Source organism: Triturus cristatus, chromosome 5_2 (genome assembly GCF_964204655.1).
Source record: "Triturus cristatus chromosome 5_2, aTriCri1.1, whole genome shotgun sequence".
NCBI classification, from domain to species: Eukaryota; Metazoa; Chordata; class Amphibia; order Caudata; family Salamandridae; genus Triturus; species Triturus cristatus.
This window is the reverse complement of record NC_140588.1, coordinates 980,623,525-980,639,630: the sequence shown is the minus strand read 5'-3', so window position 1 is coordinate 980,639,630 and position 16,106 is coordinate 980,623,525. Positions and strand designations below refer to the sequence as shown.

General features: G+C 43.8%; 1 protein-coding gene across 2 annotated transcripts in view; it reads left to right on the top strand.

Moving 5' to 3' along the window:
* LHFPL1 (LHFPL tetraspan subfamily member 1) overlaps nt 1-16,106 on the top strand; it is a 222,043-nt gene that overhangs the window by 88,785 nt on the left and 117,152 nt on the right. For both annotated transcript variants that reach the window (XM_085608215.1, XM_085608216.1), the window contains exon 2: nt 13,898-14,508. In XM_085608215.1, coding sequence (XP_085464341.1) covers nt 14,127-14,508 — 382 coding nt within the window. In that variant the 5' untranslated portion in view covers nt 13,898-14,126. The remainder of the gene's footprint in view (nt 1-13,897; nt 14,509-16,106) is intronic.

Genomic DNA, 16,106 nt, shown 5'->3' with positions numbered 1-16,106 from the left:
GGGTGGGAAATGAACCCATGCAGCTATGGGTTGGTGCTGTGGTCATCATATCCCAGGCATACTGTCAGAGGAAAAGGCAGAGCAGGGATCCACTCAAGCTGACATCTGCAAGGCTCAAAGGGAGTGCCCCACTGTGGAGGACCTTTGCACAAGCTGATGCACAAGAGAAGGGGGAGCACAGTGGATTGTTCAACATTTACTGAGGGGACAGTGTCTTTTGTAGCTCAAGTGTTTCAATGCCTTCTTGCTTGATTAACCCATGGCTGGAAATGTAGGCATGACCAAGAGTATAGTGAGTCACTTCTTCTTGCCCAAGATTGGAGCTCCGGTGAAGGAATTCTATTGCTCCTTTATAATCCGTTATTTCAATATCAGGAGGATGGCATAACTCCACCTCTTATTACATTCACAGTGGTGGAGATGCCTTTTTAGAGTATGTGGCGGGATTTTGTCAGAACCCTGGACCATAACCAGGGCCACTGGAATCATGCGGACGTAGAGGGACAAATTATGCGGCAGAGTCGAGTAATTTATGTGGCAAGAAAGAAGGCAAATTATGCCGCATTATGCAGCACATTTTGGGATAGTATTATTTCATTATTTTGTAATTTTTAAACTTGTTAAAATTGTCTGGGCATTAGTTGCACCTCTTCAGTACCAGTTGAACATCCACATATAGCAATAAGCTACAGATAGGTGACCAGTCACTGTTTGCAGGTTTGCTTCCACTGCTCGTCAGTATGTGTCACAGCATTTTTAGTAACCTTTGAACTGTTTGTGCTAGAAAGAAAATTATTATTTTGTTGAAGTCTGCTGATTATGCAGCAGATGATGGATTATGTTGCTAATGCAACAAATCTATAATTATGCAAAAATTGCCACATCCGCACAATCTCATAATTCCAGTGACCCTGACCATAGCACTTCCTGAATTAACACTTCCTGAATTAACAGGTTTATTCTGGTGATAGTGGATCACTCCACTAGCTATCGTGAGCCAGTACCTTTCTGGATAGTGACCGTGCACATATTAGCCAAAGCTCTGCTGAGTATCTTTAACTCATTAGATTCCATAAGGAGACCATTTCCGACAGGGAACAAACTTCATGTTAACAAACATGAAGCCATGTGAGATGATCCTGGGCTGGAAAAAATTTCAAGCGAAAGTTGAATATCTTGTACCATGTCTGTTGTTTGCCTACAGGGAGGTTCTACATGAAAGGTTTGGATTCAGCTGCTGTTAACTTCTATTTGGATCGCTGTAGAAGGCCCCTTGAATGCGGTGCAAGAAAGGGGGTGTGGAAAAACCTCTCGAAAACCAAGACACAAGCTATCATGGACTATTCACTAGGGCTGAGGTCAAAGATGCTCTAGTTCATGAAAAAAGCCAACAAGAATTTGGCGTCAGACAAGAGCTGATCAAACAATGGTGAAGCCAATTCACATAGGCATTTAAAGGTATATGAAGTGGTCGTCCTGTAGTAATGCTTCACATACTCATAAATGCTTTTGTGAATTCGCTCCATAGTTTAGAATATTGATGAGTAAGATAAATGGTTTTCTTCTGTGCCAAAAGAGTCATCATTAAAAAAGAAGAGCCACCAAAATCAAAGCATTCATTCAGAAGAAGCTCAAAGCTTAAACGGTCAATTCACAAAGCATTTATGAGTACATGTAATAACACTGCTTCATCTACTCATTGTGAATTGGCTCCAATATGTTCAGAAGGCAACTATCATTGAATAATAACCAGAAAAAAACGTTTGGATGGTAGACTGAGTGGAACCATGGCACTCCAAGATAAGTGATCCAGACCTTACACTTTGCAGGAGAAGTTTAGCAAAGTGTCCTTGTCCCTTGGTTATCTCACCACTCTGAGAAACATCCACCAGGCTCTTCATGACACCTACCTTACACCCCATTATTACATGCATTAAATGGATATATTGATGGTGACAGATGGTGGAGATGAAGAGGAGATTGAGCCCCACCCTGTTCTTATGTAACACAATAAAAAAGATGGAGGGAATGGATTGAGTAGTACCAACCTTACGAAAAAGGAGCAGCTAATTGGTAGCCAGTTACTGGTTCAGCTCTCTGAGTTGCCAAAAAGGCAATCAAAAAGGCTGTTAAACAAGGTGAGAGACTGCATGAAACACGCAAAAGGTGATGGGAGGAGTAGCAATTTGTTTAACCACTGGCACTTGCTAGGGGTAGCATTCCAACCCAGGGCTCTTTTGCTCACCACACAAATGGTGATGGGAGGAATGCTTGCAATTTGTCTAGCCACTGGCAACCACTCGGGGTAGCATCCCAACCCATCATTCTTTTACTCACCATGCCACCTCAGTTTAGACCCAGCTATATTCAAAACAGTCTTGACCCTGTTCCTCATAGGAACAGTCCAACCCGAACTGCCAAGTCCTCCCTGAACCGGCAGACGAGCAACCCAGGACCAGTTTTGCCCTAGTTATGGGCTCATCATCCGGGTGCAGCCTGGTTCTAGTGACACAGTGAGCATGGGGCCTAAGTCTGGGCATTAATTCAAGCATTCCATCCATCACTTTTCTGTGTCCTTTACTCACCATGCCACCTCAGATTAGATCCATCAGTAGGCAAATTAGCCTTGGTCCTTCTCCAATATGAACAGTACAACCTGATCTGCCAGGCCAGGTCCTCTTGGAACCAGAACAGAAACAACCAATCAGTACACAAAAGGTGATGGAAGGAATGCTTGCAATTTGTCAAATGACTGGCACTCATGTAGCTTTCTAATCCATTGTTCTTTTGCCCAACATGCCACCTCAGATTAGAACCAGCCATATGCAAATCAGACTTGGTCCTGCTCCAATAGGAACAGTCCAACCTAAATTGCCAAGCCAGGACCTCTTCAAACAGAAACACAAGCATCCTGATTTGGGCTTTTCAGTCGAGTGTGGCTTGGTTCCTGTGGCACAGTGAGCAAGGGACTCATGTCTGGGCAAACCTTCGGTCACTTATGGTGTCACATCAAACACACAAAAGGTGATGGGTGGAATGATTGCAATTTGGGCATTCCAACCCATCATTCTTTCATTCACCATGCCACCTCAGATTAGGTCCAGCCATATGCAAGCCAGACTTGGTCCTGCTCCAAGAGGAACAGTTCAGCCCAAACTGCTAAGCCAGATCCTCTTCAAACGGGAACACAAGCAACCCAAGGCCGGTTTTGCCCTGATTGGGGCAGTCAGGTGTAGCCTAATTCTAGTGGCACAGATTGAAGCATGAGGTCTCTAAAATGTTAGGCGATGGGATACTTAAACACTTAAGTTCAGTGATTCTTGTATCAAAAGCCATCTGCAGGAACCCCTGAACTGAGGCTCTGTGTGGACTGCAGGGAACTCAACTCAGCCACCAAGACTGACATCCACCTCACATAGGGGTGGGCGGTAAACTCTGCTCCTCTGGCGGAGTTCGCAGAGTTTTGTCTACTGCGCGTTACGCTTGACTTAACGTTGGCGAGCTGCATGCGACAAAAAACTCCACCACGCGGAAGTTGGCAGAGATTTCCCAAGTGGAACATGGAGTGATCAAAACTCTGCAAAGTTTGCCAGGAAGAGTGGCGTTTACTGCTCACCCCTATATGTAAACCAACGGAAATGTGGCTCACCAACATTAAGTTGGCTAGTGCAAGTGAGAAACTCGAGCACTAGACCACCTACTTGCGAGATTCCTTAACATGGACAGTCACTGCAGGTCGCTACTGCGTGCGTTGAAAAATCTGCCACTCATGTTGAGAAAGCTGCCACTTGAGTAGAAAATCTACTTGAGCTTCAGAAAGAAGCTGCGCCCTCCGGCGCGCTGTGTGGTGCTGTTCGCACTGATTTTAAAGTGAGGGACAAGCTCCTGGTGCTAAAAATCGGAGCGAGCAGCGCGATGTGCCCAAGCTCAGCCACTCATGGAACTCTGTGGAAACTTTTGGAGTTTTTTGGTAACTCAGCGGAATTTTGCGGCTGGAACTCTGTGAGTTCCGCATCCCCCTGCTCATACTCGGACTGATGAGCTCATCAACAGGTTAGGGGTGCCAAAATTTGAAGTACATTTTATTTAGATTGGTCTAACCAAGGGTGCTAAAGATAAGTCTGTGTTCTGTATATCGGGGATACATATTCAATTCAAAGTGATGCTTTTTGAGTTGAGGAATGCCCCAGGCATCTTTCAGAGGCTTTTAAACTGGGTCCTGTCTTGACTGGAAATCTTCAGGATTTCTTACATGGGCAACATTGCTGTCTACAGCTCCAGTTGGAAGGACCAGCTGGTGCATCTCCAGGAAATGCTTTAGATTCTGCAGGAGACAGGCCTGACTATCAACACCAGTAACGGCCAGATAAGGAAAATTTCTGTGATGTACCTTGGCTAACAAGTTAGCTGGTTATGTGCAGCCTCTCCATCTAGGAGCCAGATCGTTAGCGCCTGAGAGTCTCCCAATTCCCAGAGCCAAGTAAAAGCCTTTTTAGGTTTCACTGGGTACTACCTCTGATTTGTCAAAGGGTCCCTTGACAGAGCTGATTTCCAGGGGGCCTCTATGGGACTAATTTCCCATTTCAGATTGATCACCGACCACCCAAGTGGTGAATTCAAATGCAAATAGAAAATGTCAAACTGTTGCAGTAATCTATCACCCTATAGAGAATGGTCTTTACATCGGAACATCACCCTGATTCTGATCATACTACCACCAATACTATGTACAGGCTTTACTGCCTTGGGGATGAAATCTCGCTAGGGGATTGTTAGTTCCCATATTATCTTTGTCTGGTGGAGACCCATCACGGAAAGTACATCTTTTTATATTGATCCCGAATTTTAGCATTGGATTTACTGGCACTGGCATTTTTTTATGATATGGATACAGTGACCACGTTAGGCCTGCTGAACAAAGTATCTTAAATCCTAGTTGTGGAGCGTTGTAAAGTTCCTCGTCGAGGATGCTTTGTGCAGCGTTGATTTGGAGCTGTGAGGCGAGGTCGTGTCGGGCAGCAGCGTTTCTGGGGAGCTAAGGGGCGACAATGCAAGGTCCTGCACCAAGGATGCGTCATGTAGCGGCAGTTCCGAGGAGCTGTGATTTCCTATGTCAGGGATATGTTGTGCAGCGCTGGTTCCAATGTGAGGCTGCAGAGCGTTGCATCGCGCTGCGTTCATTTTGCTTGGGCCACAGCTGGGGTGGCAGAGCACCTTTGGGTCCAATTCCTTGGGTCCAGTACTGGTGTGGCACCACTTGGGGGCCAAGACTAACAGCAGACTGAGTCCAGGTGCTGGGTTCTTTCTCTGTGGCTCTGATCAGGAGGCCAGCCAACTATCCCTTGAAGTCACTCTGGTGGCCCTGGGTTCAAGATGCAAGTCCAGTCCTTTTCACTCAGACAGCAAAGCAGCAGAGTAGCAGTCCTTTTTGCATTAGAGCAGCGCAGCAGTCCTTCTGAGTCTTCTACAGGTGTACTAAATGGTTGGGTCTGAGGTTCCAATATTTACACTTGGTGTCAGTTTTGAAGTAAGAGAAGGTTCTGGAAGTTTCTACCCTCAAATGTGTCTAGAATTTCCTCCCTCTCTGCCATGGCCCTAGCTTGTCTGGGAGCACAAAAGACTAGTAAGAAACCCTTTGTGAGTGTACTGAGGCAGAGCCTTTGTGATATTCAATTGTGGTAGGTGACAGCTCCTCCCCCCTTTCAAGTCAAAGATGGCCCCTCCTGCCCATACCTAAAACTATTCCCCCTATGTCTCACTGTCTGGGAGTAATAAACAGAGACTAACTGCCAGCTACACCAAGCTATGTGACCCAGGATACAGGCTGCAGGTACCAAGTGGTTAGGACAAGAAAATGCCACCTTTCTAACAGTGCAATTTTCAGAATTCGACTTTACTATTAAAGAGAAATTTAAATTAAACTTCTTTAGAGACCAGATTCAACTTTCCTACCTGCTCCCAATTGAATGTTATCACTTATTAAATGTAATAAGGTAACCTAATGTTATATTATTAGAGAGGCAGGCCCTACAGTAGTGAAACATGAGTTTTTCACTACCAAGCCTATGGGCTGTTTAGGGCCTAACCTAATGTACGTATATGTATTTATGTACTTATATGTATCAAAAATTACGATTTAGGCCAGGCTAAAGGTTTAGTTTGCTACGTCGAAATGGCAGTTTAAAACTGCACACACAGCAATGACAGGCCTAAGACATGTAAAAAGGGCTACTTAAGTGGATGGCCGAACAGTGCTACAAGCCCACTAGTAGCATTAAATGTACAGGCCCTTGGTATATTTAGTGACAGTTTACTATGGACTTACAAGTAATTTAAACATGCCAATTGGGTGTAACCTAACTTCATGAATTATCAAGGCACCCCCCTAGAAGATAACTTGGCAGGTCAGGAAACAGGGGGAAGAAAAAGAACCAAGCAAAACTACCAAAGTAGTGTTCCCTCAAGACCTCAATTTCTTTAAATAACGACTTCTCAGAGCTCAAACACGGGGCATAATGGACATAGTTCTCCACACAGAATAGTTACTTGTTATCACATGTTTTATTTCAATTTTTTCATTTTTTTTTTACTTTTAGTATTTCACATATTAAAATAATTTTTTTTGTATATCTACATTTTTTTTCAATTACAACACGATGACTGTCATCATTTGTCAAATAATGCTGTACATTCAATAATTTTAGTACTTTTAAGATCACATTCAGTGAAATGATAACAGATAAATTCAACACATCCCCACATACATTCACCTCTCTCAACTCAACAATCATATCTCTTGCACTCAGTACATTCACACTCTGAACCTCAGAACAACACTGCATGCACAGATGGGAAACCGGGTGATAAAATCAACCCTCAGTCGCTGTGCTGAGAGCTGGGGTGTCGCACTCTCTCTGCGGTCGACGTACATTTCAGTGGTATAATTATTTGAAAACCATCTTCTTCAGGACCTGTTCTTTATTGCTTAATAAGGGGTGGAAGGAGGGGGAAGAAAATTCTGCAAGTGTAAACGAGAAAGATAATCAATCTTAACTGCTTTTATAGGAACCCCTGGAGATATCTTACATTTCTCCAATTTATACTAATATATCAGGCGAATGTACCACTTCAAAACATTTGTCATAATTGAGGCTTTTGCCTCTATTGCTTGAAGTTAGTGGTGTACATATCCATGTGAGGAAAAGAAAGTTCAGGTGTGTTTAGAAAAGAGTAAGCAATAGTACTCGATTTCTAGCAATACCCATATGTTTGCACATATTAACAGAGTGCCCCTTAAGAATCTGACTGGCATATTATGGTCAGTGTGGCTATAAGACAGTGTGCTAAGACAGAGAACCCCAGGTGCTGTTATATTTCATCATCTTATGGTCAAGGGCCTATATTAAGATGACCATTTCTCACAATCATTCCTAAGGGTATAAGGGCAAGGATTTTGTGTTAAAATATACAAGGAGAATGCGAGGATGCTACTATTTCACCCCGTATCAACTCCAAGAGCTGCTATCCCTTTGTTAAATGTCTATGGTAAAAATGTTGCTAGTTACCTGTCATTAAGGATACTTATATGCTCGAGGGGCAATTGATTAAATAACTGCCTGAACTGGACCTCACTTATTTGGAAACGGTCTTACAAATATCTGTGAAGGGTAGACAGATAACATGCCATTCTGTCTATTATTTCACATTAGTGATGCTCTTACTCCGAGTACCTTATTAACAAACGCTATATACATTGCTTCGCCTTTGGCTTACCTTATATTGTAGTATTCTGCAATATATTTGAAGTCCTAATACAAGTCAGCGCCACTTTCGGTTTTGTAGTGCTAAGCTTTCTCAACAAGATGCTGGGAGAGTCCTCTTTCCGGTCACCTAAATATTATAAGAAGACAGTACATGGTGTCAGATCTGCCAAACTGCTCAGGTAACTTGGGTACCTTCACCATGTTTAAAGGAGAGAGCACAAGCACTTTAGCACTGGTGCGCAGAGCCCCAAGGCCAACAAAACTGAATTCAGCAAGAAAAATAGGAGGAGGAAGGCAAAAAGTTTGAAGGAAGAACATCCTATGGCTGACAGGTCTAACATTTCCTTACTCAGGTCATGACTTGGCACTGCCACATACTGGGCATAACAGGTGCAGAGGGCCCATCGCTATCTCTCACTCCACTCCTGTGTCCTGCCAGCAATAATGATCCAAGTCATGCACAGTGTGAGAGCTTTGTGGCCTTTTCAGGCATTGGGGGTGGTGGTCGGTCACTGGGGCACAATGCTCCAGCAGTTAAAGTTGGGGCTACAGTTCTATGTGCGATGCTGCCCTAAACTGAGACTCATATTGCTAACATGTACAGGTCCTCACAGTTTCTTGCATAAGGATGAATAGTTCTTATAACGCTTCATGCTAAGCACTGTAAATATGTAAATAAAGTTTTTAGATAACTGGTCATTCGTTTAACACACTTGTTGCAGTCACAATTGTGGGTACACGATCTACCCAGTGGCAAGAAATGTTTTTGGTGTATGTGGGCTGTACAAATATGGTATAACATAACAAGAAGACAGGGCACCTGTGCACTTCAAAGGCGTGCCTCTAGAAGCTTCTCCCCACTTCAAAGGCACAACTAGGTATAAATACTGGACCTCAGACACCAACACTTCAGTACAATCCTAACAAAGCTCAGCAAACTAGGATTTAAGGTACTCTGTTCAGCGGACCTAACTGGGTCCCTGTAGCCGGCCTGAGCTCCATTGAGCTCTGAAGGCAAAGAAGGGGGAAAACCACGCCAAGGAGGCCAAAACTAACACATACCTTGTTCTCAATAACCTCAGTCATCCTGTCTCTGTATATATCCAGTTCCACCTGTTTCTTGAAGGAAGCTGCTGCTTTTAGGTCTCACCTATGGACAACTTCAGATGTCTTTTGGTGAGCAGATGGATTGTATTCAATATAAACATAGAATGGGCTTTGCGTCCACCTCTTGCTCAAGATACAATGGCTCTCTTTTCCATCTCAGTACTCTGCTTCTGACTATGGCTTCATTCTGTATTTTTGAGTTTTTCCTGTCAAAGAAGCATTTTGAGCTCGCAATATTTCGATTGGTAGAGTTGGATCCCTCAGCTGCTGACGTAGGGAGAACTACTTTTCCTTGTGTTTTCAGCACTCCAAAGGAGTGCATTGCTTTTTCCACGCACACACTTTTATTTTTTGTATTCATCTTGAGTTTTCCTTATTCAAGGGCCCGGCAGCTGTACACTGCTATGGGGCGGGTTGCATTTGCTCCCCAGGGCCTCCATCATGCATCCTTTTTTCATTTATATTTTATTGACTACTTTTTGTAAGACTCTGGCAGTTGCACCGTAGTACTGGGCTGCTAACATATGTTCCACGCGCACTCCTTCTGCTCCCCATACTTTTTACAAATTATTTGTTCTGAAGATTTGGCAGCTGCCTACTGGTACCGGGCTGCTCGCTTGCTGCAAATTGCATGGCATCCCACATTGTGTTATTTTTTTTATTCATCGTCCGAGACTGCCCGTCCTCTATTTTGGAATGGGTAATTAAAAATAAAGTGTACAGGAGGCTGCCACAAATTCGTACAATGTATCTAACTTTTAAGAAAATCCTTACAAGAAGGCAAGAAGGGAAACACAGTCAGAAATATTCCTCAATGTGATTTGCTTGTAGTTCACACATTTAAACCCTTGCATGGTATTGGTTACATTTCAAAACAAATACACACAACAAAAGTGCCATGGTATAAACCATATATGCAGATGTGCAGAGTGTAACATGCTGTTAATTACCATTGTTGACAGAGGGGAGAGGCATCATGACTCCTTTGGGGCTACCCCTCTCACGAGTAACTCTCCCTAAGCCCCCACACACTCAAACACATACCTTCAAAATCTGAGTCTGGTGGCTTCCTCAGCAACAAAATCGATGATGTATACTTTATATATAACAACAATATTATCTGTCTCAATTGTAATTCAATTAATAAAACATTCACATGTGAATATGTGTTTATATATTATCTACTGGCGGTCGCCAGTAGATAGTTATAGTTAGGACCGTGTTTCCATAGGAAATCCGCAACATTCTATTTGGAATAACTTTGGCGCCGGTTGACGAATCCTCGCGAAATTTTCAAAATAGGTGGGGCGCTCCGCTCCGCTCCTACCCTGAAAGTCTCGGGGGGATTCGTCAAGCGGGGGCTGAGAAAAAAGGGGGGTCCCAAAACGCGTTTTCCCCATGCATTTTCCCATAGGACCTTTAGTCCGAGCTACAGCCCGAACGGCTGAACAGAATTACTTGAAATTTGGCAGAGAGGTAGTCCTCAGGTCAGAGATGTGCCTTTTGCAGGTCTGGTGTAAATCTGTTCAGTAGGTCCTGAGAAAATAGCATCTGTAAGCGCGCTCCGTGCGCTTACGGTAAGCTTACCGTACGCGTACGGTGCCGTGCGCGAGATCAATTCTGATTGGTGGTTACATGACTGTAAACATTCGAATCGGTCGAAATCAGAAAGCGTCGGCCGCCATTTTCTGTCTCTCGCACTGAAAAACAAAGGTGGATAACGTGAAAAGGGGGCAACGGAGAGAGTTGCAGACCCCCTAGCGTTTGTCAGGGGGTCCACGAAGGACCAAAAAGTACGAAAAATACATTTAATAATTTTAAAAAAAAATCGCGGAGTGCCCGTACGGTAAAAAAATGAAAAAAACGAAATAACAATCACATTTATTAAATAAATTGAAGGACCCGCAAGGGAAGAAATACAATTGTTACTGTGTAAAAAAAGGCGAGGCGCGCACGGTATGAACTGCGCAACGTGGGCGCACGGTGCGCGCAGGGTGTGCGCACGGTGAAAAACCAGAAAAAAAATAAAAAATAAATACATAACTTAGCATTTCAAAAACCGTACAAATTCACTGAAAAAACCATAGGTTTCACACACGTTATAGTTAGGAATTAGCATTTAAAAAACCTTGCAAATTCACTTAAAAAACCATAGGTTTCACACATGTTATAGTTAGCTGTACATTTCACTCGTAAAAAACCAATGAAATTCCACGTTATAGTTAGATCAGGTAACTATAACTTGCGCGACCGCAATCCACAATGTGTCATTTCAGATGTCATCATTGATGTGATGAGTGATGTCACTGACCATGTCATGAGTGATGTAATATGTGACGTCATCAGCAGTTTATTGTGGGCGCGCAAGTTATGGTTACCTGATCTAACTATAACGTGGAATTTCATTGTTTTTTTACGAGTGAAATGTACAGCTAACTATAACATGTGTGAAACCTATGGTTTTTTAAGTGAATTATATATATAAACACACACACACACACACACATATATATATATATATATCTATATATATAGAGAGAGAGAGAGAGAAAAGATAGCTACACAAACAGAAGATAGATAGATAGATAGATTGATTGATTGATAGATAGATTTTGATTCATATTTGCAGTATAATGGTGGTTGTGATGTAATGGCACTCAGGTAACTTCCTCTGTTGTGACACAGATCTTACTGAAATGACTCGGGCCTGCTAACATGGAATACTGTCCTTTCTCAGACATGGAATTCAAATGTCTTGAACTCAGAGCTGACAATTCTTTATCCCTGACCTCTAATGTTGATGTGATGCATTTCAACTTTCTTAGTGCGGGTGGCCACAATACTGCAGTTATGGCAATTATTAGGCCATGGATGGATTAAGGACCAAGAGGCTCCTTTAGAGACTGGCCAGTGGCCTACTGGCTCCCCGGGTGGTAACCCGTGGACCACCACACACTCTATCCATAGATCAGAGGCAGGTCTCTGTGCCCAAAGTGCATTTTCCGGTGTGCCGGATGCACTGCTGGCACAGCTGAATGACAAGCGAGCTGTCACATTCAAGGGCTTGCGCAACATTCTTTCTTCTGACTCAGCAATAAATTCCCAAATGTCAGAATATTGATAACCAAAATATTGTCTGATATAAATATTGTGTTCTCAATATTGTTTACAAAATATAATTCCACAGGCGTTATATTGTCTTTTATCAACTACAACTGGGTGATAATTTTAGAAAATGCTATTTAAGAGACAATGCTTTTTGTCGGATGATATTTAAGCGATGTTAGCCTGGTACAGTACCTTGTTGTTTACACCGAAAACATCAAATGTCGCTAGTGTGCCAGGCGTTTTCTCCTTCCGTGTCAGGGACTTTGTCCTGTTCTACAGCCCACAGGTGCCATGCATCTCATAGAAGTGTCTAGTAGATGCAGAATCCAAGGCTAGCAGAGTGGATGAGCCAGGACAGCTGCTCAACATAGCCATTGAAGAAATGATGCAATGGGGTGAGCCCTGAGAACCCACACTCAAGAGGATCAACAGGGGAAGTGAGAGTAATACATACTGTCAGGAGTACTGAAAATAATGTGTGTACGTGGCGTGGAGATGAAAATCTCATGAGCGGTGGCTGGAGGGGTAAGGATGACAGCCGCGGCCACTGCAGATGAGAGCGGTGGGGCGGTGGGACCAGCTGGGGGGATTTCGAGAGACGATCACGAGGGAAAATTAATTATTTATTTAATTTTCCCCTTGTGGTCGTCTCTCGAAATCCCTCTCCAGCTGCCCCACCGCTCTTACCTGCAGCGTCCGCGGCTGCAGGATGATCCTTATCAGTGGAGGGAGAGATCTTTCTTAAGCTCTTCGATGAAATGTCTGTATTAAGGTCGGAATATCTGAGCAGGAATCTTGCTCCAGATCCTAGGTGCATGGATTGAGAAGAGTTGCTCTGGTTCTTTCCATTGTGCTCTTTGTCATTTTAAGCCTGATGCTGGTGTAGCTTCTTTTGTTCCATCATTGGTCCCTTGAGATGCTTGGTTTTTCTGAAAGGTGATGTGGGTGCTACACTGACTGTCACTGCCTTGATGGCGATGTAGCAGTTCCTGACAATGATGTTGGTTTGGAGGGGCAGCCAATGGAGGGGCACCAGGGCTTTGAGTGATGAAGTCTTGGATCCTTAGTCCTTTGAAGAGACGGCAGTGGTGCGGCAGGCACTGTTAAAGGCAGCCATAGCAGAGTCAGGCATGTCAGCAAGCCCCGTATTGCCAGCATTTATGTGGGAGAGGATCAGCGCTTGGGTTTTCTTGGACTTCTCGACTCATAGGTTTTGAAGGATCTAGAAATGTATGTGAATACTAAGCATATATATACTTGCATTATGATGTGCATACTTTCAGCATGTTGAAAGTATGTGTAGGAGAATACCCACAAAGTAGTTTATGAAAATGAGGAAACGTAAATTGAGCTTTGCTTACTTTACTCCTGCAAATCTACATTTTTGTGAATCCGACCATTTGTGTTTTGTGCATTAGGTCCATTTTTAAGTTTGCTACTGTTTTTTTCCTGAAGAATAATGTCAGCTTCTTGTAAAGCAGTGTGGAAGGGAGCGTGACGTTCTCGAGTTCTGAACATTACATCTGCGGATCTCAAAGGGCTTTTAAAAGCCTGATTCCCGTGACTGTCTGTCAACCAGATGGCTCCTGCTCTGTCCCAAATGAGAAGAGGGACCTCGCTTTTTAATTAAACAGGATAAAACTGGCATTTCAGAAGTGTCTGTGCAGGAGGCTTACCTCGCGAGATTGTTGTAATCAGTGACAGAACAGCACCTGCCTGCAAGCAAATGTTTCAGTAACCATGCCAAAAACAGTTCTCTTGTGGCTCCCGAGCAAATTCATTTATATATATATATATATATTACTCTACTGTAAAATATATTCAGGCGGTAGTGATAACCTGCTGTATTCTAAAATGAGAGTTTATAAACTTGTCAGGTTTGTGTCTTTAATGCTTTTTCTTTTTTTTTTTACTTACAGATGGTGAGAAGGCATTGCAGTCAGTTTGGGTGATCAGCCTGTCTCGGTTTGTGCCAGCAGAGGGGTTGCTTTCACTGCCCCCAAGTTAAAGAATGAGTCTGATGGAAGTGCCTTGATTGCTTGTTCAAAGTCAGCCACTGTTGACTGCAAGGACCAGGAAGGTCCTGAGGTTGAGATCTCTTTATGGTAATCCTTTGAGCCACCAAATACAATTCGTCGGTCCAGCAGGATGGGGAGCAGCCTGACTCCAGTTGGAGCCCTCTGGGCCGTCTTGTCCTTCCTCACCGCTGCCGCCAGCTCTACCAGTTTTTTCATGCCCTACTGGCTCTTCGGCTCGCAGATGGGCAAGCCCGTCTCCTTCAGCACCTTTCGGAGATGCACCTACCCGGCCCAGACGGAGGAGAAGCAGGTGGTGATGGTAGAAGAGTGCGGGAGGTATGCCAGCTTCAGCGCCATCCCCAGCCTGTCCTGGCAGATCTGCACCGTGGTGACAGGCACCGGGTGCGCGCTGCTCCTGATGGTGGCCATGGTAGCCACTCTTGGCTGTTGCATGGAAGACCTCATCTCCAGGATGACAGGACGCTTCATGGGAGCAGCACAGTTTGTTGGAGGTACTCCCGCCATTTACTGTGATCTTCTTCATCATGGTTCAGTGTACAGTCAGGAATTTTAGGTCAATGATAACCAGACTGCCTGGCTTTATGCGCTGCTCACATGGTGAAATGCAGTGTCTGGCATATAAAGAAATGTGTAGGATTACTTTATTAATTCGCCTATCCTTCGCAGTGATTGCATTATTTACAAACTCTTCCTAGTTTGAATGTATCCCTTTGTTTTTTAGGTCTCGCCTGACCCAGTGCATGCGCTGGTCTGGCGAGACTTATTGAGAAGGCTCCAAAAAGTGCTACCAGGCCAGCCTAGAGCTACAGTGCATGTGCGCGGGCGTGCTGGCACCACTTTTACCGCGATTACTTTCACTTTAGCGGCCGCTTTGATGTTTGATCGCAATCGCGATCACTTTCACGGCCGCACGGCATAGCCAATAGGTCTCGCTTTTGGGACCTTATAAGTGTTTAGTTATGCAACTGTTGCTTGGCTAAACACTTATAAGGTCCCAAAGGCGAGACCTATTGGCTATGCCAATGCTTGTTCAATATGGAACAGAACTCTACTTGTAAACACAAACCACTTATCTGGACTGTATTATCTGGGAGGAGGGATGATGAGATGGTAACACAAAGGACTGCCATAGCAGCCTCTGCTTTCTCATGATGATCCCAAATAGGGACCTAAGTGCCACAGAGGTTTCTCAGTCATTCTTCTCTGTCACTAGCAGGGGTGAAAGTAATTAACAGGATAATCGAAATTGAGCGCCTGGTGCCAAGACCAAGTAGACACCAAGTTCCACATAAAGGGCCCGATGAGAGCAATCTTGAATGACAAACTTCAGGAAAGTTTAGAGTACGGTGAAAGAGGGACTGCTGTAAAAAGGAGGCTGAGGTTTCATAGGGATTCTGCTTGGGCTGGTATAGGGGATTCACCAACCACTGGTTTATTCACAGGATAAAATAGCATCGCAACACCAACTCCTCAGACCCTTCCTGGTCGTGTAAGAATAATAAAAAGAAGAATTCTGTCCGACTGATAGAGAAAGACATCTGAAGGACTCCTGATGTCCATAGGCACAGGGACTAGAACTGCATCTAAAACCCAGATTAACCAACATCTTGCACCAGGATTGCATCACAGAATTGACACAATCCTTGCGCAAAGTGATGTCAGATTTACTTCCCAATGTAAATCGCGATTTGGGTTGGAAAGTTGCCTTATACTTAAGGTAGAGGTATGCACTACACTTCACTACTTTGCATCAAGGGGGTGTACCAAGGATGGCACATGGGCATTCTCATACAACCACCCATGAGTGTTGGCACAAATTCCTATCTACAAACATATGTAGACAGGGATTTACACCAAAAACTGATGTCTCCTCGAGGCAATCGTAATAGTAGAACAACCTTTGAAAATCTAAAAACTTTACCCACCTTTGGATGTGTGTTGCACTTTATGGCACACATAGGGTCTGATTCACAAAGATAAATGTACACTTTCATGTACGTTTACAATTGTTTGCTATTCCCAAAGGGTCTGACAAGTAGTATCTTTACGAATGCAGAGCCTACGCACATAAAAAGACCCATCTTTTTAC